The sequence below is a fragment of the Martes martes genome (genome assembly GCF_963455335.1).
Source record: "Martes martes genome assembly, chromosome: 10".
Lineage (NCBI taxonomy): Eukaryota > Metazoa > Chordata > Mammalia > Carnivora > Mustelidae > Martes > Martes martes.
Window position 1 is genome coordinate 8,328,526 of NC_137898.1, and position 23,453 is coordinate 8,351,978.

Consider the following 23,453-nt stretch of genomic DNA (forward strand, 5'->3'; position numbering starts at 1 on the left):
AGAGAGAGCATGAAATCAAAATGTGTTGATGGCTTGGCATGACTCTATTATCTTCGGGAATATAAGCAACTGATTGCTTGTCCCCACCCCCACGCCGCGCCAGTGAAGAGCAGGCTGTGTTGCAGATGCAGCCACGGATCCATCTTGGACCATCAGCTGCTCCCTCCCAAATCTTCCCTGAGCTATTCTCATCACGCCTCCTCTTACCTCGTAGCCTCAGAAAAGCGGACATTTATAGTTTAGCCACAAAAAACCCCCAAAAAACAAAAAAACAAAAAAAAACCAGTATAAGCAGATAAAAAAAGAAGTATAGAAAACGGCTACAATGTTCCCACCAAACTGCCTGATCCTCCCCACGGAAAACGGAAAAAAAATTTTTTTTGTAAGACTACCATGAATTTCCGATTATGTCAACATCTGTCTGCAAACCTGCAATGCAACCCTTTCACCATCATCCCTTCAAAATCGTAGCTAGTGCTTTCTCCTACAACCAACCTGCCCCAATCCTCTCAATCTCTCTAATCCTTCACTAAATCACCCCGGTTCAGCGGACGGTTCCCCCGGACTCGTGTTTTTCCCCACCTGCCCTCCCTCGGTGTTAACGCCCACTCCCTAGAATATCTCCCCGCCCCCAACCTGTTTGCCTCACACCCCGTTATTTCCTCACCGCCTGCACCACCTTACGCTCCCCTCCCCCTTAGCCCATTTTCCAGACGCTCGTTCCCGGGGACTGAGACTGGCAGGCGAGGGTGATTTACCTTCCCCGTCCCCAAAAACAACCCCCTCGAGGGCGGGGTTCCCCCGGCGCGCCTCACCCGCACAGGAGGAGCCGCAGCTCTTCGCCCCCAGGGCGGGGCAGGATCCAGGGCTCCCGCCACCGGGCGCCGAGGGTTCGGCCCCGGAGGACGACGAGGAGACGGACGGGGATTGAGTGGCCGCCGACGGCTCCGCCATGGCTGCGCGAGCAAGGGCAGGAAAGGGATGAAGAGAGATGCGGGGCGGGAGAGAGGGAGGGGAAAGAAAATAATCAAGCAGCTGGCTCTCAGAAGTCCCTTCGCTCCTCCTGCTCCGAGGACAGACTCCAACAGACTGACTGACTCAGCCGAGCTCAGCGAGAGGGCGGGCACGCGAGCGCGCAGGCGCACAAAGGGCTCTCGGGCGGGCGGCGGTCGCGCCTAGGCGCCCAGCGACGCAGGGCGCAAGCGCAAGAACTGTCCCTCCGCGCTCCTGCGGGGAAGGAGGGGCAAAACTGGCCTCACGCTGCGTCCGCGCGAGAGGCCGGGGTGGGCCGCGCCCCTCCGGGAACCAGACGCAAGGGGCGTGGCCAAGTACCAAGTTCCGCCCACCACTGCGGCCAAAGTGGGAGGGGGCCCTGCAGGTTAGTGTCTCTTTACAAGTCTTTTGTGAATGTTTTGGGGTCGGCGGATTATGTGTTTTAACGATATTAGTTTCTTTTGCTTCCACTACCTGGAGTATGTCTTTCCCATAAATTCCAGAGCAGATGTCTATTGTCTGTTGCGTTTCTGCCTGTGACGCCAACGAAAAGTGAAAACCACAATGTGGATAGGCCCACTCTGCAGGGTGCCTTACGCATTTTTCTGGATGTGTCGTAATATCACCCTGAGGCAGAGATGGCACTGTTTCCCATTTGGTAGGTGGAGCAAGATGCTCTACAGAATGAAAAACTATTACTCATTCCAGTCACATTGCAATGCAGCCGCAGAACCTGCTTCATATTCTTAGGTTGTTTCTGTTCCCAAAGAGGGGTCCATCTTGGGTCTTAAGGTTGTCCTTTCCTCCAAATAGGCTAACCGGTAAAGAAGATACATTTTGAAGAAAAAAATAGCTGAGCCAATGAGAAAAAGAAGAGCCAAGAGATAACATCCTGGCTGCAGTTATGGAGGAAGGTAAAATGAGGTATTAAAAATTGAGAATATGGCACAAAATACACATAATTGAATTTTATTTATAGCGTAGATGTAGTCCTTAGCAGAGAATTTAGTTGAACCGGATATCTAGCTTATACTGAATTTTGTTCTTTTTTGTTTTTTGTTTTTGGTTGGAGTGTGAAATTGAAAGCCTTCTCTATAGGCCTGGTTCAAATATCTGAATATGTATAATTCTTTTAGAAAGGGGAACATAAACTGGAAATGACCACAATCAAAACTGTAAGCCTTATTATTGCTAAAGCAGCAATCAATGACCTGAAGGGCAATTCCAAGATCGGCAGACCTTGGCAAGATCGGCAGAGATGCAGTGAAGGGGGAGGTAGTGAGCCAGGCAGCAACCCAGAGAAAAAGCTATCTGGCCAGTGGAAATCTTCTAGAACAGGAAGTGGATTACATTTGCCCTTGACAGTTTTTAAGATCAGATAAAGCTCAGATAGGAAAAAAACTAGCCATCGCAGGGCTCTGGGGGAAAAAAAAAAGGCACAGAAGATATTTCCCAAAATAACTTCGTGGCAAATATCTTACTCTGACACTTACAGCATCCGTTGACAATGCAGCAATCTGTCCTTTGGATGACAAAGGGAAATACAAGCCAATCTGATAACCAAGCCAGTTATCTACCCATTCTAATAAATGCAAAAACTTAAAAAATGTATGTTATTAGGAGCTGGATAAGGAAATTAACGATGCTGCTCCCTAGCCCTGACAGTGACTGCTAGGAGGGTCTCAAGACCCTCCTAGGAAAGGAAACCTGTTTTCATGGTAACTAGAAGCAAAGAAAAGAGCTAAAAATCAAGACACTGATGTTGTCTTGGTGGTCCTTTCATACTCTTAAGATTTCTTATCAGAGGCCTTGTGCTAGGTCCAATTCCTGAAGCTGCCTTTCCTTCCTGCTCCCTCTTGCCATACCAGTAAACTTCCCTGAGACTGACTCTTGCTTGAGATGTTATTTGTATGTATGTTTTGTTCCACAGATGTTTACTGGTCACATGCTGAGTGAATGACACTCTCCTGGGAAATTTGGAGGAATCCAAAAAATGTTTGTCCTGTCTTCAGTGAGCTTACAAGCTCGTTGGGGCTTAAAATATACTCACATAAAAATAAAAATTTTAACAACCAAAACAACCCCCAGCAACACAAAGCTATGTTGTTCTGTTTTAGATGGCAAGTGAATTGTATGAATTTAAAGGGAGAGGGAATCACTATGGAGTTGTAGTGGCTTAGGGAGGTTTTATGAAGGAGCACGAAGACAGATGGGAGTTTGGAATGGTAAGGAGGTCACTATAGGCAGAGGAGACTGGTATGAAGCAAATGCCAGGGGCTGCTTTTTTGCAAGTGTACAGTAAGACCTCCTTCTGGGCAGACCAGTCACAGAAGAACACCCCTTTCTCCCAGCCCAACCCATGATGCACTTCAATCAATGCTGGCTTGTTTAGCAGAACTTGGCCTAGATTTGATCCCCTCTTGCCCCTCTCCTCCATGGGCTGCCTTAGACCTACACATGGACTGCGCAGCCATCTGTGGTGGCTGGAGGATCTGCAGTGTGACCCTGTGTAAGGTGTTTTGGGTGTGGTTAGCCCAGGTTGGCTAGAGCCAAGGGCTAACAAGAGGGAGAGAAAATGGGGAAGATGCCTTGGGGGCAGAGTGTGGAAAAGCGGTAATATAGCACTAAGGAACTGAGGCTTCCTTTTTTTCTTTTTTTCTTTTTGGGCAAAAAGGTGATTTTATTAAAGCACGGGGACAGGACCCATGGGCAGAAAGAGCTGCTGCTTGAGGCTTCCTTTTTTTTTTTTTTCTTTAAAGATTTTATTTATTTATTTGACAGAGAGATCACAAGTAGGCAGAGAGAGAGAGAGGGAAGCAGGCTCCCTGCCGAGCAGAGAGCCTGATGCGGGACTCAATCCCAGGACCCCGAGATCATGACCTGAGCCGAAGACAGTGGCTTAACCCACCGAGCCACCCAGGTCTCCCTTGAGGCTTCCTTTTAGGGCTAATGGGGATTCACTGAATGTTTACAGGTAGGGAAGGGCTCAGATGGGATTTTTTTTTTTTAATTTTTATTTCTTTATTTGACAGAGATCACAAGTAAGCAGAGAGGCAGGCAGAGAGAGAGGAAAGGAAGCAGGACCCCCACTGAGCAGAGAGCCAGACGCAGGGCTCGATCCCAGGACCCTGGGATCACGACCCGAGCTGAAGGCAGAGGCCTAACCCACTGAGCCACCCAGGCGCCCCTCAGATGGGATTTTTAAAGTGCTCACTGGAGCATAGCAACTTCTCAGTGCTGTGGAGCAATTTCTACTGGTGAGGCACTGGGCTGGGCCTCTTCTTCCTTGCCCCTGTCCTTATAGGACTGGTATTTACACAGCTAATTTCCCCCCTCAGTTTCTGGGCCATCTCATTATCCCATCTTTTTCTTAACTATTAGAAAAAAAATTTTTTTAATTAAAAAACTCTTCAAATATATTTATATAAATATGTGTGTGTGTATATATATGTATATACATATTCACATATAGATGAGTGTATATATACCTTAAAGTTTTCTTCTGTTATTAACCCCTCTCCAGCTCCTAGTCTCCCCCTCTGCACACACATAGGTAAGTACCATTAGGAGCTTTTTGTGGCAAATGCGAAGGTGAATATAACAAATCTTTATCTTCATTCACTCTTTTTTAAAAATATTTTTTTAAAAGATTTTGTTTATTTATTTGACAGACAGATCACAAGTAGGCAGAGAGGCAGGCAGAGAGAGAAGGGAGGAAGCAGGCTCCCTGCTGAGCAGAGAGCCGGATGCGGGGCTCGATCCCAGGACGCTGGGATCGTGACCTGAGCCGAAGGCAGCGGCTTTAACCCACTGAGCCACCCAGGCGCCCCATCTTTTTTAAAAATATTTTTTAAAGATTTTATTTATTTATTTGAGAGAGAACAAGAGAGAGAACATGAGCGGTGGGAGGGGCAGAGGGAGAAGCAGACTCTGCTGAGCAGGGACACCAGCCCACCTCCCCCATGCGTGTCTCGATCTCAGGACCCTGGGATCATGACTTGAGCCAAAGGCAGACACTTAACCAACTGAGCCACCCAAGTGCCCCCTCATTTACTCTTTTTAACAGAAATGATAACATGCTATACATAGTTAGATATGTTGCTTCCTTTCCTTAATAGTAAATTCTAGTGATCTTTTCTAGTATCCTTTTGAAGAGGCAGAGAGACACGCTGTTAACAAGAACAATAATGAAGGAGCTGGTAGGTCTTGCAGTCTTAGTGTGTTACCTCCATGTTGAGGGCCTGATACCCAACTTTATAACAGTCTGTGAGTTTGGATTGACTATTTTTCTTTTCTTTCTTTCTTTTTTTGTTTTTCAGAGAGAGGCAGGGAAGGGGCAAAGGGAGAGGGAGAGAATCTTGAGCAGGCTCCATGCCTGGTGCGGAGCCTTACTTGACTCAGGACTTGGTCTCACAGACCCCAAGACTCCAGGTGCCCAGCTGGGCATCATTTAAATATTTGTATATTAAATATTTAAGTATTTGTTTTGTGTATAGAATGAGCTATTTACTTGGTGTCATAGTTTATAAAAAGAAAATAGTCGGGCTGCCTGGGTGGCTCAGTCAGTTAAGCATCTTTTTTTTTTTAAAGATTTTATTTATTCATTTGTCAGAGAGAGAGAGAGCATGAGCACAAGCAGGGGGAGTGGCAGGGAGAGGGAGAGGGAGAAGCAGGCTCTCTGCTGAGTGGGGAACCTGATGCTGGGCTTGATGCCAGGACCCCAAGATCATGACCTCAGCCGAAGGCATATGCCTAACTGACTGAGCCACCCAGGAGCCCCAAGCACCTGACTCTTGATTTTGGCTCAGGTCATGATCCCAGGGTTCTGGAATCTCAGGGTCCCCATGTGGAGCTCTCCGCTTAGCAGGGAGTTTGAGGATTCTCTCCCCACTTCCTCTACCCCTCTTCCCTAAAGTAGTTTTTTTTTTTTTTAAATGATGCCCAAGGATGTCAGTAGTCCAGTTTGTCCCTTCTGAGGCCCCAGACTGTTGCTTAAACATGGATCCTACGAGTAGGCGATAGGAGAAAAGGCTGAACTGAGGCCCTGCACAATCCCAGTGAGTTATTATTTACTTGGCTGTTTACCCCAGAAGACTGAATCTCTGGAGGACAGGAATATGTCTTATGCACATATCAGCAATACTGCCTAGCACTATGCCTGGCACATAACAATTTTGGAAAGCTATTTTTGGAAAGCTTTGGGACCTGAGTCATGGTGGATATCACTGCAGAAAACAATTTTGTTATTTCTGTGCTTCATAAATACTTGATTGTTTTGGATACTTATGACTTTGTTTTGGTTTTCCAGAATGAATATTACCAGTTTTTGAGCACTAACTATACATCAGTCATAATTGCCAAATACTTACATCTCATTTAACCCCCAACAACTCAAATCATTTGGCAATAGGTAGTAAGTTCAAAGAGTTTAAATAAATCACCCAAGTTTGCACAGCTAGTAAGTATTGAAGCCAAAATGCAAAGCTCAGGTGAGTCTGACCCTGAACACCGCGGTCTTAACCACTCAAACATGTCTACATGTCACCTGCTTCTGGAAAACCACAAGGAAAGCTCAGGCTCTGATCATAATACATGACTCAATCCAGAGTGAGATGGCTGAGGACAGGCTGTAATCAGTGTCATCAATATTTAGCATTTTGAATGTCCCCTGTTTTGATGACCCTGGTTATTCGAGAAGGAAACAACACTAACAACAAAATGTAGTTCTCGTTTACAGGAGTAGCTTTCTAAGCTGTGACTAATCCTAAAGTCTACCCATAATTTGGACTGTGTTCTAAATCCCCAAAACTTCTACAAGGTATGGGGAAGGCTGATGTGCTCACACTGACTTGGATGAAATTAACTGAGACAGATTTGTGTCTGTCAGTGTTTGCTGGTGACTTCCCAACAGGATGGATTTCAGTGGATCTCTATTGGGAGCCCTTAAAATAGAGCAGGGTATTTTGTTCGAAAGCAAAAGTTAGGGGCTTATATTAAGGGAGCAATAAAGTGAGTGAGCAGTGTTAAATGTCGCATATCCCTTCTTTACTCATCCGTTCAATAAATATTAGTTTCTATTATTTGCTTGGCATTGTATGAAGCACTGTGGATACAGCAGTAAACAAAGTAAACAGACAAAATTCCTATTCTAGTGGGAAGAGAAACAAAAAGATTATGTTTTACTTAAAACATAAGTCTGGGGTACCTGGGGTGGCTCTGCCAGTTAAGTGTCTGCCTTCGGCTCAGATCATGATCCCAGGGTCCTGGGATCAAGCACCGCATCACCTGGCGGTTGTAGGGGGCTCCTTTCTCAGTGGGGAGTCTGCTTTTCCTTCTGCCTCTCTGCCCACGCCCACTCATACTCTCTCCCTCAAATAAATAAATAAAAATAAAACATAAGTCAGATGGTAAGAAGTCTAATGAAGTTGGACAGGGAAGGGTGCTAGAGAATTCTGGGATGTGTGTGCAATTTTAAATTCTTACACTGTGTGTTGCAATTGTGACAAGACATTGGCCTTTGGCCCCTCTCTCTTCCTGAGCATGCCACATAATGGCCTGGACTTGTGTCATATCCTGTAGGTCCTGCCTTCTGCACATGTAGTGTGAAAACCCAATAACCACTACTGGCTAGTTTCTTGCCGGCCTGAGTGGGCTAGATCTAATCAAGACTCTTAAATCTCAAGCCTAGAGGCGGGTATTCAAGTAATCTCAAGTTTGGGGGAAAATAGGAAGGCAGGGTGAAAGAAATCAAAATAGGATTTCTTTAGATAAGATTAGGCAGAATTATCTCTCACTCTTCATCTCCATCCTAATCACTGGGGAAGTAAGAAGAAACAACAACAACAAAAAAACCACAAACAGCTCAAAGGCTTGACAGGGCCTGAAGGTAGCTGGAAGGAGGTTCTGGGTAGATTATAATAGTTAAGGCAGAGGCAGAAGTGGGGCACTTTTCTGGCTCAGTCAGAGGAGCATGCGGCTCTTGATTTCCTAGTGGTGAATTCAAGCCCCAGGTCTGGTGTAGAGATTACTTAAAAACAAACAAACAAACAAAAATTTAAAAAGTTAGAGGCAGAAGAAAGTATAATAATTTGTCTAATGAATGAGGGCATGGTGATGCCAAGAGGGGGTGGTGATGGGATAGATGCTTTAGCCTCCTGTAAGATCCACCAGCTACTAATCTCCAATAACCGCCCCTACCCCAGCAAACCCAAACAAGATTCTTCACAACTGACATCTTCTTAATCACGTGTGACGTGTGAATAAAATCATTTTCGGAGAACCTTGTTTTGTATGGACCTAACACACAGTTTAAGTGCGGTGTGCTTGCAAAAGTACCTTTAAAGAAAGCCCCTGTAAACCTGACGTTTACAAAACACGGCCATGGCTTAGGCTGGACAGGGCCTGTGGAAGGAGTTTCATTGGAAGTTCTTAGCTGTTGAAGTGGTATTGGCAGGCTTGGCCAGGCATGCGATTATGGGGTGAAACATGATGAAGTTACGTCCTCCTCTCCTTGTGAAGTCAAAATCGTTATTAAAAAAAGAAAACAAAAACCAGTGACGCTCACGTCACCAGGTTTGAGGCCTCCTTTTGGTTCTTTAGTCCTTAGACACCGAAACCGTCAAACGCGGCAGGTGGGGGTTAGCGGCCGGTCATCCCAAGTCCTCCGCCCCTGGGCGGGTCTCAAGGCTAGGATCTCGGCGGGGCAGGCAGGCGATCCCCGGCCTGAGCCGGCCCGCCCCTCCCCTCCACGGATGGCCTGCTGGGAGTTGTAGTTCAGTCGTCGAACAGACGCGCCAAGCCCCTTCCCTTTCTTCCGCTTCCTCCCCGCCCCAGATGAGTGCGCAGAATAGGGACCCGCGGGTGGGGCACCCAGAGAGCGTGGAACTACAACTCCCACCGGACCATCGCACCCAAGGCGCACTCACAGGTAGCCCGCGGCCCGCTCGCGCGCTCTAGCGTACGCGTCGGGCGGTGGCGGGATTCGGCCGGGTGCACCTCCCCCTCTCGCCCCCCCACCCCCCTCCCCGCTCCGGCAAGCCCAGTGCCCGTCGCGGGGAGCGCCGTCTGTCGGGCCTCGTAGACCCGCCCTGTGTTCGTTCCCTCGAAGCTCTGCTTGCCCCTCCTTCTACCCAGTTTCTTCTAGAGTCCAGGCCCCGCCCGTTTCCCGCCTCCTGGGCCCGGTTCGTTCCCGACTCAGCCCGCCCCTCTCCGCGCCCCTGCTGCTTCTGCTGAAGGCGGAGGCTCCATGTTGTCCCCTCAGCGAGCGGTAGCGGCTGCCTCGGGAGGAGCAGGTGAGGCGCCCAATTTTCCCCGGGCCCGCTCCGTGACCCCTCCGCCGCCCTCCCGACTCCTTCCGAGGAGAACGTCCGCCCGCACCGCCGCCCATTCCTCGTCCCGGGACTGGGACCCTGTGCCCCTCGCCGGGGTACCCTCGGCCAGCGAATTCGGGGCCGGGGGCTGCTAGCGAGGCCCGGCGGGCCGGGCGCGGGCGGCGCTTCCTTCGACTCCCGGTGGGAGCGGCAGCCGTCGGCGGTCGGGCCCGGCGTTTGGGCCCAGCGCTAGGGGGAGGCCCGCGGTGCTCTAGGGCCGGGGGGCGGGCGGGCGGCGCCCCGCAGTTGCGGCCCCGCCCTGACGGAGCCGCGCGCTCCGGGGCTGCGGCTTCCCTCCCGCCTGGCGCTCCGCAGGCTCGCGGGCTGGCAACCGGGGTCCCGGTCCTAGCGGGAAGGTGGATGCTTTACTTTGTCTTTGACAAAGCGCTGGACGGCTGCGAAGTGTCCTGGAGTTGGAAGCTTTATTTTTATCCTAACGACCTCGAGGCGCTGCCAGGCATTAGGAGAGTTGATTTTAAACCCGCACTTCTTTCCATAAACGAGATAAAAGAATGCGGCCTTAATGGCTTTTTAGGAAGTTCTTTTAGTACGTTTGGGATCGTACGTTGTTCTCTTGCTTTCCTGAAGACATAAAGAATGGTAAAAGAAAAACCAAGTGGAAAGTCATCAAAGATTGAGGGATACTTCTCCTGTCATTTTACCTGGCTTTATTCTTGCTTTATGTGTGTGCTATTGAAATCGCCAGAAGTTTCACTTGCGAGATCTAAAGGCAAAAAATGAAAACACTGAAGAATCTTAATAAATCTCAGTTCTCAAAGTTGAATACGAAGCCGGGTGGAATGATTTGTGAAAGGGAGAAAAGAAGTAACGGACGAAAAAACGCAGTTTCACATTTTGTCTTGCTTTTGGAGAAGCAAAACCTACCTGGGTCTAATCCACGTCACGTGTTCAGTAGTGCAGTGAACTAAAATTCAAATTAGTGCTCCCCCCCCTTTCCATAGAAACTAGCTTGCAGTCTAGAAATCCCTGTTTCTGTTTTACCACCTGTCAAGGAAAGGCTTGGATGAAAAAGATTTCTATGTAATGAAGAATTAACAGTAGTACAGCACGTTGTTTTATTAGCTACCGTTTACTCTCTCATTGGAGTAACCGTGAAATTAGGAAAAATGCCAACAGGATAAATACGTGTGCTAGTATACTTTCGGTAACTTTCACTCAATAGAAGTTATTTAGAATAGGCTTTGTTAACTTGGTGTTCTATGGTGGAGCTCGAGTGTTTTTCATTTTTATGATTTCTAAGTCTTAGAATAAAGGATAAATGCACACTAATTTAAAATGAGATAATAGAGAATTATAAGAAGCAATAAATTAATACAAAATTCTCTCTACCTCCCCCAATCCCCAGTGCTAGGTCACTTAACAGTTTGGCTGCATATTAAGATTCCAGTGAAATAGGGAACCTCAGGTTGTGTGAACTTGTTGAGAAGTAGAATTTGCTATAATGACTAGGTGTACCTGTTAAAGTTTCTATGGCCTTGTGAACTGAGAAATTGTTCAAATAACACAGCTGCATTTTAAAGTTAATCTAAATTTTAAAGCATTTTCCCAAGTTGTCTTTGAGGTTTTGGGAATATATTCTTTAAAAAACATCAAAGGGAGGGGAAAGCTTTTATTTAAAAGAAAAAAACCTTTAGTTGGGCCTTTGGATCTGCATTCTGCTGCATGGTTAGAATAACCTGTGGTATTTTAAACCTGACAGTGCTTGGGACCCACAGATTGTGATTTAATTCATTGTGGGGCCGGGCAACGTTAAAAAAAGAACCTTGAGTAATTCTAATTTGCATACTAATATAGAATAAAATTTCCCTATAGGTGGTTGCTTACATTTGAATTGATTTGTTTACTTAATAGGAAGTTTGATTTATAATATTAGTGTGTTGAGAAGTTGATGCTCTTTGGAAATTTGTAAAGGATGCTTTTTATTAGCATGTATATTGAGAGAACTTGTTGATATATTTCACAGCTAAAGCATATTACAAGTTAGGAAATAGACTTTGTTGGTATAGTCAGTGAAAAAAAATAAGATTAACTTTTTATGTCTTGAAATCATAAGGAATCCAAGTCAAATATTGACAATTAAGAAAGCCTTATTCATCTGGAACGCAAAACTTTCAGGTAACCAAATGGATTTTGGTGATTTTTTTTTTTAAAGATTTTATTTATTTATTTGAGAGAGAGACAGAGAGAGCATGGACAAGCATGCTTGTGCACACAAGCAGTGGGGAGGGGCAGAGGGAGAAGGGGAAGCAGTCTCCTGGTGAGCAGGGAGCCATTTCAGGGCTGCATCCCAGGGCCCTGAGGTCAGGATCTGATCCAAAGGCAGACGCTTAACCAACTGAGCCACCCAGGCACCCTGATTTTGGTGATTTTTTATTTTTAGGGAAGAGTCAAATAAGATGAATATTGAACTCATTCTATTAAAAAAGTAATTTTTTTTCCTATAGCATAGCCTGGCATCATTTTTAGATTTAACCTAGTCTCTGCATTTTTTTTTAAAGATTTTATTTATTTATTTGAGAGAGAATGAGTGAGAGAGAGCATGAGAGAGGAGAAGGTCAGAGGGAGAAGCAGACTCCCCAAGGAGCTGGGAGCCCCATGTAGGACTCGATCCTGAAAGTCTGGGATTATGACCTGAGCTGAAGGCCCAACTAACTGAGCCACCCAGGCGCCCTGCATTTCTTAATCTTAAGTACTGTTTAGTCATAATTGGTCTTTATAAATCCATAAACCACTACAAAATTGACAAAATGTGGTTTTGTTCAGCATTCTGTGCTAAAGTATAAAGATTCGTTGCGACAGATGAATTGAGAAAAAGTTTCCTCTTAAACCCTTTAATTGATTCCAATGTAAATTTTCCCTGATACTCTCTTCTGTTGGGTATAGGTAGTACTTTCATTGAAACAGTTTTAAAAACGTACGTGTATCTACCGACATACTTACTGCCTTAAGACAAAATAGACTGTATAAAAGCACTCCCAACCATCAGCAAAATGGAACCACACCCAGCAGTTTGAGTTGGCTGAGGGCTTACCGTCATACATGATGATGCGTTCTCGCTGGCCTTGCCTGAGTTAGGGACTTTAAAGACTGCCAGCAAGAACAAGGCATGAGATGGTGTGCTTCTGGTTTTGGGTGTGTTCCTCTTGCCCTTTAGTAAATGTGTTTCAAAAGGAGAGTGGAAAACTCGTCATAACTTTGCCCTGAGTCATACACTCAACTCAGTGAAATGTTTCTGAAACTGTAGTTAATACGCTCTTTGGAACTCTGAATAGTAAAGATGAGCACTGGGGCCGGCTTTGCCGTAGTGGTTCTTCAGCTGGGGGGATTTTGCTGCGATGGGACATCTAGCAATATCTGCAAACATTTTTGGGTCTTAGAACCAGGGGTAGCACTACCGGTATCTAGTGGGTAGAGGCCAGAGTTGCTGCCAAATATCCTACAATGAACAGACTAGCTCCCCACAACGAAGAGTTACCCAGCCCAAGATACCAGTAGTGCTGAGGCTGAGAAACCCTGGTCTGCATTGTTGAATTGATGAACTCAATTCTGTATGAATTTTCTGAAAGAGCAGTTGTACCTGCTTCCAGTTAACTAGTTTCATTGAGTTTATCACTGTTCAGATGGTCTTCTCAAATATTTGAGGGGAATTTAAACTTTTTTTCCCTATAATGTTTTTTAATAGAACTTATTTCTTAGAATGTATATATATATATACACACATATATATATTTTAAGATTTAATTTATTTATTTGACAGAGATCACAAGTAGGCAGAGAGGCAGGCAGAGAGAGAGAGGGAAGCAGGCTCCCTGCTGAGCAGAGAGCCCGATGCGGGGCTCGATCCCAGGACTCGGATCATGCCCCGAGCCAAAGGCAGAGGCTCAACCCACTGAGCCACCCAGGCGTCCCCAGAATGTATGTTTTCCATAGGACTGGAAAGGCTGATGATGATTCAGTAGTCTCAGTGACTTTTATTTAGCCTCTGCAGCTACTTTTGCATTTTTAAAATGACTTTTTTTTTTAAAGATTTTATTTATTTATTTGACACAGAGAGAGAGATCACAAGTTGGCAGAGAGGCAGGCAGAGAGAGAGGAGGAAGCAGGCTCCCCGCTGAGCAGAGAGCTCGATGCGGGGCTCGATCCCAGGACCCTGAGACCATGACCTGAGCCGAAGGCAGAGGCTTTAACCCACTGAGCCACCCAGGTGCCCCATGACTTTTTTTTTTTTTTTTTTTAAGATTTTATTCATTTATTTGAGTGAAGGAGGTGGCATAAGTGGGAGGGGCAGAGGGAGAGAGAATCTCAAGCAGACTCCACATCTAGTGTGGAGCCTGACGTGGGGCTTGATCCTGGGACCCTGAGATTGTAACCTGAGCCAAAACAAGAGATGGATGCTCAACAGACTGCACCACCCAGGCGCCCCTAAAAGACTTTTTATTTTTATTTATTTATTTTTAAAAAAGATTTTATTTATTTATTTGACAGAGAGAGATCACAAGAAGGCAGAGGGGCAGGCAGAGAGAGAGGAGGAAGCAGGCTCCCTGCCGAGCAGAGAGCCCAATGCAGGGCTCGATCCCAGTACCCTGAGATCAGGACCTGAGCTGAAGGCAGCGGCCCAACCCACTGAGCTACCCAGGCATCCCAATCTAAAAGACTTCTTAAAAAGTAGCTGCAGGGGCTCCTGGGAGGCGCAGTCAGTTGAGCATCTGATTCTTGGTTTCGGCTCAGGTTGTGATCTTGGAGTCATGAGATGGAGCCCTATTGGGCTCCTCGCTCAGTGAGGGGGTCTGTTTGAGATTCTCTCTCCCTGTCCCTCTGCCCCTCCTCATGCGTTCTCTCTTTCTCTCTCAAATAAAACATATTTAAGACAAACATTCAGAGTTAGATCATTCTAGAAGGGTTAATGCTGTCATTTGCTCAGATCTCTACAGTTTTCCTTATGAGAATTAGTTTCACTTGTTAGTCTTTCAGCTTCTTTCTACTTGGGTTGTCTGTTCTTCTCATTTTAGTGCAGAGCCAGGCTGTTGAATGCGGTTATTACAGAGATTATTTGAACAGGCACATTTAAACCTAGTGGTTAGTCTGGGTTAAGGTGTGTTGTGCCAGAAGTAAAGGCTAAATCAGTACTTTAAAAGTAATTAGAAAAAAGTTTGTAGCTTCCACATGGACTGTTGAAAGGCTTTTTAATTATCCAAGAATTTTCAGCACTTCCTACATAACTGAAATGATGGCTGATTCAGTATTACCGTGTACTATTTACAGCAATAATCAGAATTGGCAGTATGATACAGTATTTGGTCTACTCGTCTTTTTTTTTTTTTTTAAACATTGGTTTTCAGTTCACTTATGTGTAAATGGATGACAGATGTGGCTATAGTCAGGCCCTATCTGTGTGTACAAAATGTCTCTTCTGTTATTCATATAAATGAACATAATACAGCATCAACTCTTCATCTGAATAAACATTAACTGTTCATATAAGTGAGGATTACTGTTGTCTCAGAGTGGTTATCTAGATCTTGGGAAATAATTGCTTTACTAAAGGGAAAAGGCATAAAAGGTTGTCCCCTAAAGGTTTTTCTTTTTTTTTTTTTTTAATACTTTATTTCTTTATTTGACACGGAGAGATCACAGGTAGAGAGGCAGGCAGAGAGAGAGGGGGAAGCAGGCTCCCTGCTGAGCAGAGAGCCCGATGCGGGGCATGATCCCAGGACCCTGAGATCACGACCTGAGCCGATGGCAGAGGCTTAACCCACTGAGCCACTCAGGCACCCTAAAGGTTTTTCTATTACCATTCCTGTAGGTAAGATCTCCAGAGTTTAAGATTCCTGAGAGGTGGGAGTAATTTCATTGTAATTAGGGGAAACCTCTCCTCCCTCCCCTCAAAACCCCTCAAAACAAAAACCACAAACCTCAGAAACTTTTGTGTGAGTCCTTACTGAGCAAGTTGCTTTAATGTTTTTATCATTATAAATTTTGATCTGTTCTTTAGCCAGGCCTGTACAATTTAAATTTAACCCAAGGGATGTATAGGTTTCCTAGCAAGTTTGGCCAATTTAGACATTCAGGAAATTTTCAGTTGTTGAAGAGTCATTGAATCTTAGAGCTAGAAATAGCTTCACCTAACAGCCTGGTTTTGTAGAGGAAACTGAGACTCGGAGAAGTAAAATGATTTAATTGTGTGGTTGTTCAGTCATTGTACTGCCCTGAGTGTTGGGGAAGGCCTTTCTCCTGTACATTCTGCCTCACCAGAGAATAACAACCTTTGCCAAAACAAGCTTAAGTCATAGAAGGGAGACATGAGGGGTGCCTGGGTGGTGCAGTCGGTTAAGTGTCCAACTCTTGGTTTCAGCTCAGGTCGTGGTCTCAGGATGGTGGGATTGAGCCCTGTGTCAGGCTCTACATTCAGTGTGGCGTCTACTTAAGATCCTCTCTCCTTCTCCCTCTGTGCCCTCTTCCCCCCACTCCCCTCATGCTCGCTCGCTCGCTCTCTCAAATAAATATATATAAAAAAAAGGAAATAATTGGATTTGGAGCTATATGGTATATAGGAAGATAGAATCAGGGAAGATGTGGAGGCTGAGAAGTAGAAATTTGAAAGAAGTGGAGTAACTGAGGATTCATTGTGACAATACCATAAATAGACACAGAGAGTGTTAGTCCTGGAGGGTTTCTAGAAGTTAAATCTAGACTCATTTCACTCTTGAGACCATAGACTAGACGTGCCCAGAGTCACATAGGCTGTTAGTGGTAGAACTGGAACAGGAACTCGTCTCTTGACTCTTATGCCCATATATTTCTACACACTATTCCTGAGAAGGAGGTGATGGTGGAATATCCAGGTGCATCTGTCCCTGAGGCAGTTGTGTGTTGGACCTGAATGCAGGTTGGGAATTAATGACATTGCATCACCAAAGGAGGGCATAGTGAAATTACAAGAATAAAGAGCTCATTGATGGAGTGAAGGAGAACTTCGAGACTGAAGCAGAGCACCCGTGGTGCTCAGAGGAGGCTGAAGAGAAAAAGTAGCAAAAAATGGTGAAGAGGTTGGGAGGGAGCTAGAAATGGGCACTGTCTCTGAGACCAAAGGTTTTCAGGAGTTCTAGAAGCAGATGCCAGTTGTGTTTTGTTATGCAGAGAGGGTGGAGTGAGAAGGAAGGGCCATTGGATTTGGCAAGACAGGTCATTGATAAACCAGTGAAGAGTTTCGGCAAGGAGGTTGAGAGGAAGGTCAGGTTGCTAGGTAATGAGAAGGGAATGGGTAGGTACATGACAGAAGACACACCTTCAGGGAGTTTGGCCCAGAAAGAAAGGAGATCGCAAGGGGGAAGGGAAGAAACTGGTTTTTATTGAGGTGCTTGACAAGTATTACTGGATTTAGTGCTCACAATACTAGGAGACTGTTACTCTTTCCTTTAGATACTGGGGCTGAATATAACAGTTTCCCTACTCCCCAGAATGTCCCACTTGAGTGATAAGTCATGATTAATATTAATATTGGAATGGGTGGGATAATATAGTATATGTGGGGTTTTAGTAGAAATAGGAAAGTGGGACCACTTTATTGAGTTTCTAGTATGTATTAGACTCTGGGCTTTGAGATGAGTATTCAGTTTCTAAATAAATGGACCTGCAGGTGGTTAGAAATTTATCCATAGTTATATTGAAACTTAAGTGGTGGAGTTTATTCAGTTATTCCAGAAATATTTTTTGGATATCTACTATGTGTGGGCACTGTTCTGGGCTCTTGGGGGATATAGCATTGAACAGCAGAGACAAGAATTCTGACCCTAATGGAGCTTACATTCTAGAGGGGAGAAAGGAAGCATTCAAGCCCTGCTGTATCTAGACTCCAGAACGTGTTTTTTTCCTTTTCTTTTTTTTTTTTTTTTTTTTTTTTTTTAGTATACCATGTAAAGTGATAGGCAGAGGATGGGGCCAGAGGGAGGAGAAGGTGGGTGTTGAAGGGTCAGTCTTTGCCTGGAGTTGGGGGAGGGGGAGGGATGTGCTTTTCAGGCCATGGGAACAAGTGGTTGAATAAGTTATACATTTGAAATGTTGGAATCAAGGCAGGACCTTTTTTAGCCAGGCCTGTACAATTTAAATTTAACCCAAGGGATATATAGGTTACCAGCAAGTTTCTTCAGTAGAAAGACCAGTGGAAGTAAATTTGCCTGAGAAGCTGAGGGGGGTGAGGAATAAGAGGAACCAAGGCAGCGGGGAGAGTGGTGAAAGGGTTTGACTTAGAGGATGGAGATTTAGCTTTGAGCCCTTGATCCATAAAGTGTTTGGGTAGCCCTTATGTAGTTGCTGTCGTGATGTATTTATGTACTATATTGAAGGAGGTCAGCCCTAATGGATGAGATCGCATCATTAAAGCAATGCTTGGGGATAGTACCTAACAGGTGAGAAAGATCAGGAGGTGGTAAGATCTAAGGGAGAAGGTCCTGAGGTTTTGATTAAGAGATCTTAAGGGATTGGGGAGCCTGAGATATGGGGATAAATCGGCAAAGGACATTTTTGTTGTTGTTGTTAAAATTTTTATAGTTTTACTCATTTAAGTAATTTCTGCCCCCCATGTGGGGCTTGAACTCCTGACCTCAAGATCAAGAGTTGCATACTCTTCCAACTGTGCCAGCCAGGCACCCCTTTTAGCAATTTTTTTTAAAGAGTAAAGGGCATTTATATGACGCCTGGAAAGGGGTGAGTAAAAATAAAGTTTTTACTTGGAAGATTAATGATACTGTCTTGGGGGCAGCTGGCTGGCTCAGTCGGCTGAGTATCTGACTCTTGGATTTGGCTCCAGTTACGATCTCAGGGTGGTGAGAGTGAGCCCTGTGTCAGGCTCTGTGCTCAGTGCCGTGTCTGCTAGAGATTCCCTCTTCCTTTCTCCCTCTCTTCCCTTTTGCTCTCTCTCAAAATAAATAAATCTTTTAGAAAAAAGGTACTGTCTTATCTTAGAAAATGAGAGAGGAAGATGATACGGTGAAAAGTGAGCAACTTTATTTGTTTAAATTGGATTATTGGTGACGTGTGCGGTTCACAATGATTTTTCCCTTAAGTGGATGGAAACCAAAGGAGCAAGATCTTTCTAAATCCAGTGTGTCCAGTAAACCATTCGAAGGGAAATGCAAGATCAGCCCCGCTCCTCCAACCAAACGTAGTCGGGTTTTCTCTTCTTTTCACTGTGCTCTAGGCAGAAGGAGAGGAAGAGCTGAGTGAAGGGCTCTATCACCTTTCCCCCGCAACTGTCCTCAGTGGTCTTCAGCTTCTCTTGAAGTACAGCTCATTGTGCACAACTGCATACATTCCTGTCATTGGGTCATTCCGTCTTGTCAGTAGCTCAGGGAACCTTCTGTGTCTGTTGCTCTGGCAAAACCACCTGCATTCTCAGGGTTGTGGCCTTCCGCTATATTACAGCACGTTGGATTCATTTTTCCCATGATCGTCTGTTGTGTGCCTGCTTTGTGTCGTAATTCACATTGCTCGGTAGACTTTAATGGTTTAATAGGTGAAATGGAAAGAGCCAGTATCATGAACTTAATTGTGAGGTCCTGGGGGACTCTTAAACTGGTTCCTGGGTTTGGCTGGACCTGATAGAGCCTTCAAATCAGTTATCTAAACGAGGTAGACATTTATTTACTTATTTATTTCATGTAAAAGTGGGCCAGCAGGGCAGTTCTGCTACATGAAGTCTGAGGCCCTACCTCTCTTGTTGCTCCAGTATTTCTGGGGCGTTGCCCTCATGCGCCTGGTGCATGATGACTCCCTTCCCCAAATACATCCAGAGTGTAGGAAAGGGGAAAGTGCCTGCCCCAGAATTTGCTGTATCATTTCCAGTCTGAACTTAGTCATGCAGTGATAACCCCTGCTGCAAGGTTGGGTTGAAGATTTCTTTTGGGCAGTTTGATGCCCAGCTAAAAATCAGTTGCCATAGCAGGAGGGGAAAATGACTCTTGGGGGAGCAACCAGCCACCTCAGGGACTTGGTTTAGAACTGCTCTGAGTCTTGTGCAGTACTTAACACTGGTTTATCCGTAAGATCTGAGTGAGTTCTCGTTAGTTCTTTTTTCCTTTTTAAGATTTTATTTTTATTTATTTGACAGACAAAGTGAGCGAGCACAAGCAGGGGGAGCAGAGGGAGAGTGAGAAGCAGACTACCCGCTGAATAGGGGGCTCCGTGCGGGACTCGATCCCAGGACCCCGAGATCCTGACCTGAGCCGAAGGCAGACGAAGGCAGACGCTTAGCCAACTGAGCCACCCAGGCGCCCTCGTTAGTTCTTTCGTATGAAAGATTGAAGGTCTTTAGGTCCTGGATTCACCTCCTATTGTGGCAAAAAAAAGGACTGCAAGAGATTATTCACAGAAATGTTTCCTTCTTACCCAGGCAATAATGGGAAAGAAAGATAGTAATACACATTTATTACAAGGGTATCGTGGCAGTTTAAGTATATTTATAACCTGTTTTCCACTGGTTTGATAAAAATATAAAAGTGGGAAGAACTTTTTGTTGCTCTCTGATATTTTAAGTATAAAAAATGAGTAGTAATTCCCATAGCTCAATGGGTAGAATCTGGCAGGCAAGCTGTTTTGTTGACTTTCTTACTGTGATCATGCAGCCTTCAGCGTTTCCCAGACAAAAGTAATTTGGGGACCATATTTGTGATTTTGGCCATATCTGCTTGCCTGTACTGTGCTTTGCTTAATATTTGTTTTTCAATTTACTTTGAATTGATTCATCTTTTAAACTTAGCATTAAAACATGGTTTTGTTTCCTTATACACATGAAAATATGTAATTATTAAAATAATGTCCTTTTAACTACATAAAAACATCTTTTATACCAGTGCTGCATACTTATACTTCAGGAAATAGTGCTTTGCTTCATCCCTGAGGCCACACTGGTAGTTTTTTGTAAACTTTCTGTAAATCCATAGCTGCTAAGTGGCTCTGTGAATTTCAAAGAATTGATATCTTTCTGCTTTCAACTTTGGTAGGGAAACTACTAGTTAGTGCTTAATTTTGAGGTAAAGAATTAATTGCCCCTTGGGGCGCCTGGGTGGCTCAGTGGGTTAAGCCTCTGCCTTCGGCTCAGGTCATGATCCCAGGGTCCTGGGATCGAGCCCTGCATCGGGCTCCCTGCTCAGCAGGGAGCCTGCTTCCTCCTCTCTCTCTGCCTGCCTCTCTGCCTACTTGTGATCTCTCTGTCAAATAAATAAATAAAATCTTTAAAAAAAAAAAAAAAGAATTAATTGCCCCTAAAATATTGACTAGGTTGTTAAGAGTGATCTGCAAGTCCCAGCACATAAAGATCCTTTCAAGCTTTTCTCCGGAACACGTTGGACAAGACGTTTAACTTTTGTAAGCCCTGGTTTCCTTATTTTTAAAGATGAGGCCGTATTATTTACCACATGGGGTTATTCTGAAGATTAAATAAAATGTATTTTAAAAGGCTTAGCAGTGGCAGGCACCCTTTCTACTGCTGATGGACATTTGGATTGTTTCTGGTTTGGGACTATTTTGAATAAAGTTGATGTGAATCTTTTTTTTTTTTTAAGATTTTATTTATTGGGGTACCTGGGTGGCTCAGAGGGTTCAGCATCTGCCTTCGGTTCAGGTCATGATCTCAGGATCCTGGGATTGAGCCCTGCCTCAGGCTCTCTGATCATCTTTAAAGATTTTATTTATTTGAGGGAGGGAGAGTGAGAGGAAAAGAGGGCACCAGCAGGGAGGAGGGGCCAAAGGAGAAGGAGAGGCAGGGAGCCTGACCTGGGACTTGATCCAAGGACCCTGGGATCATAATCTGACCCGAAGGCAGACGCTTAACTGGCTGAGCTTACCCAGGTGTCCTGCTTATTACTGTTTTAAAATTGGAATATTTGTCCTTTTCTTAAAGATTTCTATATTGACTGTGGATGTGAGTCTTTTGGATATAGGTATTTTTTCCTAGTCTGTGGCTTTCATTTTTACTTTCTCTTAATGATGTCTTTTTTAAAATTTAAATTCAGTTAATTAACATATAACGTATTATTGGTTTCAGAGGTAGAGGTCAGTGATTCATCAGTTTTATGTAACACCTAGTGCTCATTACATCACATGCCCTCCTTAATGTCTATCACCCAGTTACCCCATCGTCCCATTAATGATGTCTTTTAATGAATAAAAACTCTTAATTTTAATGGAGTCTAATTTGTCATTTTTTCTTTTGTTGTTTGTGCTTTTGTGTCATTAAAAAGTTTTTGCTTTTCCCATGTTCAAAAATACAAATTTAAGGGGTGCCTGGGTGGCTCAGTGGGTTAAAGCCTCTGCCTTCGGCTCGGGTGATGGTCCCAGGGTCCTGGGATCGAGCCCCACATCGGGCTCTCTGCTCAGCGGGGGGCCTGCTTCCTCCTCTCTCTCTCTGCCTGCCTCTCTGCCTACTTGTGATTTCTGTCAAATAAATAAATAAAATCTTTTAAAAAAAAATACAAATTTAAAAAAGATTTGAAACGAATTTTTTTTTTCTCTACAACAATCTAGGTGATGCCATGGAGACTGGAAAGCCTGGCCCAGTGCAGGTTGTTTTGGTTCAGAAAGACCAGCATTCCTATGAGCTAGAAGAGAAAGCCTTGGCCAGCATTCTCTTGCAGGACCACATCCGAGACCTTGATGTGGTGGTGGTGTCGGTGGCTGGTGCCTTCCGAAAGGGCAAGTCCTTCTTCCTGGACTTCATGCTACGATATTTATATTTCCAGGTAAACTTGAATTGTTTCATTTCAGATTGGAAAATGAGACTTTTATGTCCAAAAGAGCAAAATAAGCTCGTTGATTATCCTTGATATGTAAAATTACTCAAAATTTAAGACTTAATGGAAATTTCTTTTTTTTCCTATAGAAGGAAGGTGGCCATTCAAATTGGTTGGGTGACTCAGAAGAACCATTAACAGGGTTTTCATGGAGAGGGGGCTCTGACCCAGAAACAACAGGGATTCAGATCTGGAGCGAAGTTTTCACTGTGGAGAAGCCTGGTGGGAAGAAGGTAAGGAAGAAAAGACTTGTTAATTAACAAAAACAACAACAACAGAACAAGAATTTTAATATGTACTCTGATAATTCATCTGAAAATAATGTAAGTGCATGGTTTAAAAATAACACAAGTATATCTTAAAAGGTCAAATAGTAATATAAGGGTTCTTTTTAAAAATTTTTTAAAAATTTTAAAAAAGATTTATTTGAGAGACAGGAAGAACACATGAGCAGGGGGAGGGGCAGAGGGAGAAGCAGGCTCCCTGCTGAGCGGGAACCCTACATGGAGCTCCATCCCAGGACCCTGGGATCATGACCTGAGCCGAAGGCAGATGCCTAACCGACTGAGCCACCCAGGCACCTTAGTAATATAACGTTTCTAACGAATAATAGCTATCAGAATCAAAAGGTAGCTATCGAGTGCCCTGTTCTTCCCTCTGCTTGTTTTCACTTCCCAAGGGTTAATGACTTCAAGTGTTTCAGATGTTACTTCTGTTCTTTACTTTCTTACTCCTGCGAGGGTGGCATAGACCTGGCTGCCACTCTTCTGGGAGCCGAACAGATACAGGACACTAGGGCATCTCACATGCAGATGTGAGCACCCCGCCTGCCCCCCAACCATCAGTAGACCTCTTACCCCATTGCTTCTGTGTCCAGTAAGTGACTGTCCTATAGCCTCCCCCACATTTTTTTGTCAGGAGCAAGTCATGTGTCTTCTCAAAGTGGCAGAGAGGATTTGGGGGTGTTGCTGTTTCTTAAACAGATTTTAACCCATTCCTTCTGTTTATAGTTCCATCCTAAAGCGTGCTTTCATAGCTGTCAGTAATACAGCTGCTCTTAGATCTGGCATTTCAACAGGCCCTACAATTTTCATTTTAGTCCTGTTGTTTTATATCATTGCTCTCTTTCTCCTTTTCTGGTAATGTGTGGTAGATGCTTTCATAATTTTCTTTTTTTTTAGGAATAAAGAATTATTTTTGACCATATGATCCCTTTCTATAGAATTGGTGGGCAGCTGCTCTATTTATTTTTCATAATAGTTTAAGAAATCTTTATACTCTTAGT

The 23,453-nt window shown here is 44.5% G+C and overlaps 2 protein-coding genes across 5 annotated transcripts in view; one reads left to right on the forward strand and one right to left on the reverse strand.

The window, feature by feature from the left end:
- The window catches only part of RTN3 (reticulon 3), a 68,462-nt gene extending 67,239 nt beyond the window's left edge, over positions 1-1,223 (reverse strand). The window contains exon 1 of one of the 3 annotated variants that reach the window (XM_080817315.1): positions 816-1,223. In XM_080817315.1, the coding sequence (XP_080673441.1) occupies positions 816-954 (139 nt within the window). In that variant the 5' untranslated portion in view covers positions 955-1,223. The remainder of the gene's footprint in view (positions 1-815) is intronic. The other 2 variants (XM_080817317.1, XM_080817316.1) reach the window with 2 other exon arrangements.
- A 7,598-nt stretch (positions 1,224-8,821) lies between these two features.
- Positions 8,822-23,453, forward strand: part of ATL3 (atlastin GTPase 3) — a 51,481-nt gene continuing 36,849 nt past the window's right edge. The window contains exons 1-3 of one of the 2 annotated variants that reach the window (XM_080817236.1): positions 8,822-8,920; positions 21,903-22,117; positions 22,258-22,401. In XM_080817236.1, the coding sequence (XP_080673362.1) occupies positions 8,827-8,920; positions 21,903-22,117; positions 22,258-22,401 (453 nt within the window). In that variant the 5' untranslated portion in view covers positions 8,822-8,826. Of the gene's footprint in view, positions 8,921-9,206; positions 9,285-21,902; positions 22,118-22,257; positions 22,402-23,453 lie in introns of those variants that run through there. The other variant, XM_080817237.1, reaches the window with a different exon arrangement.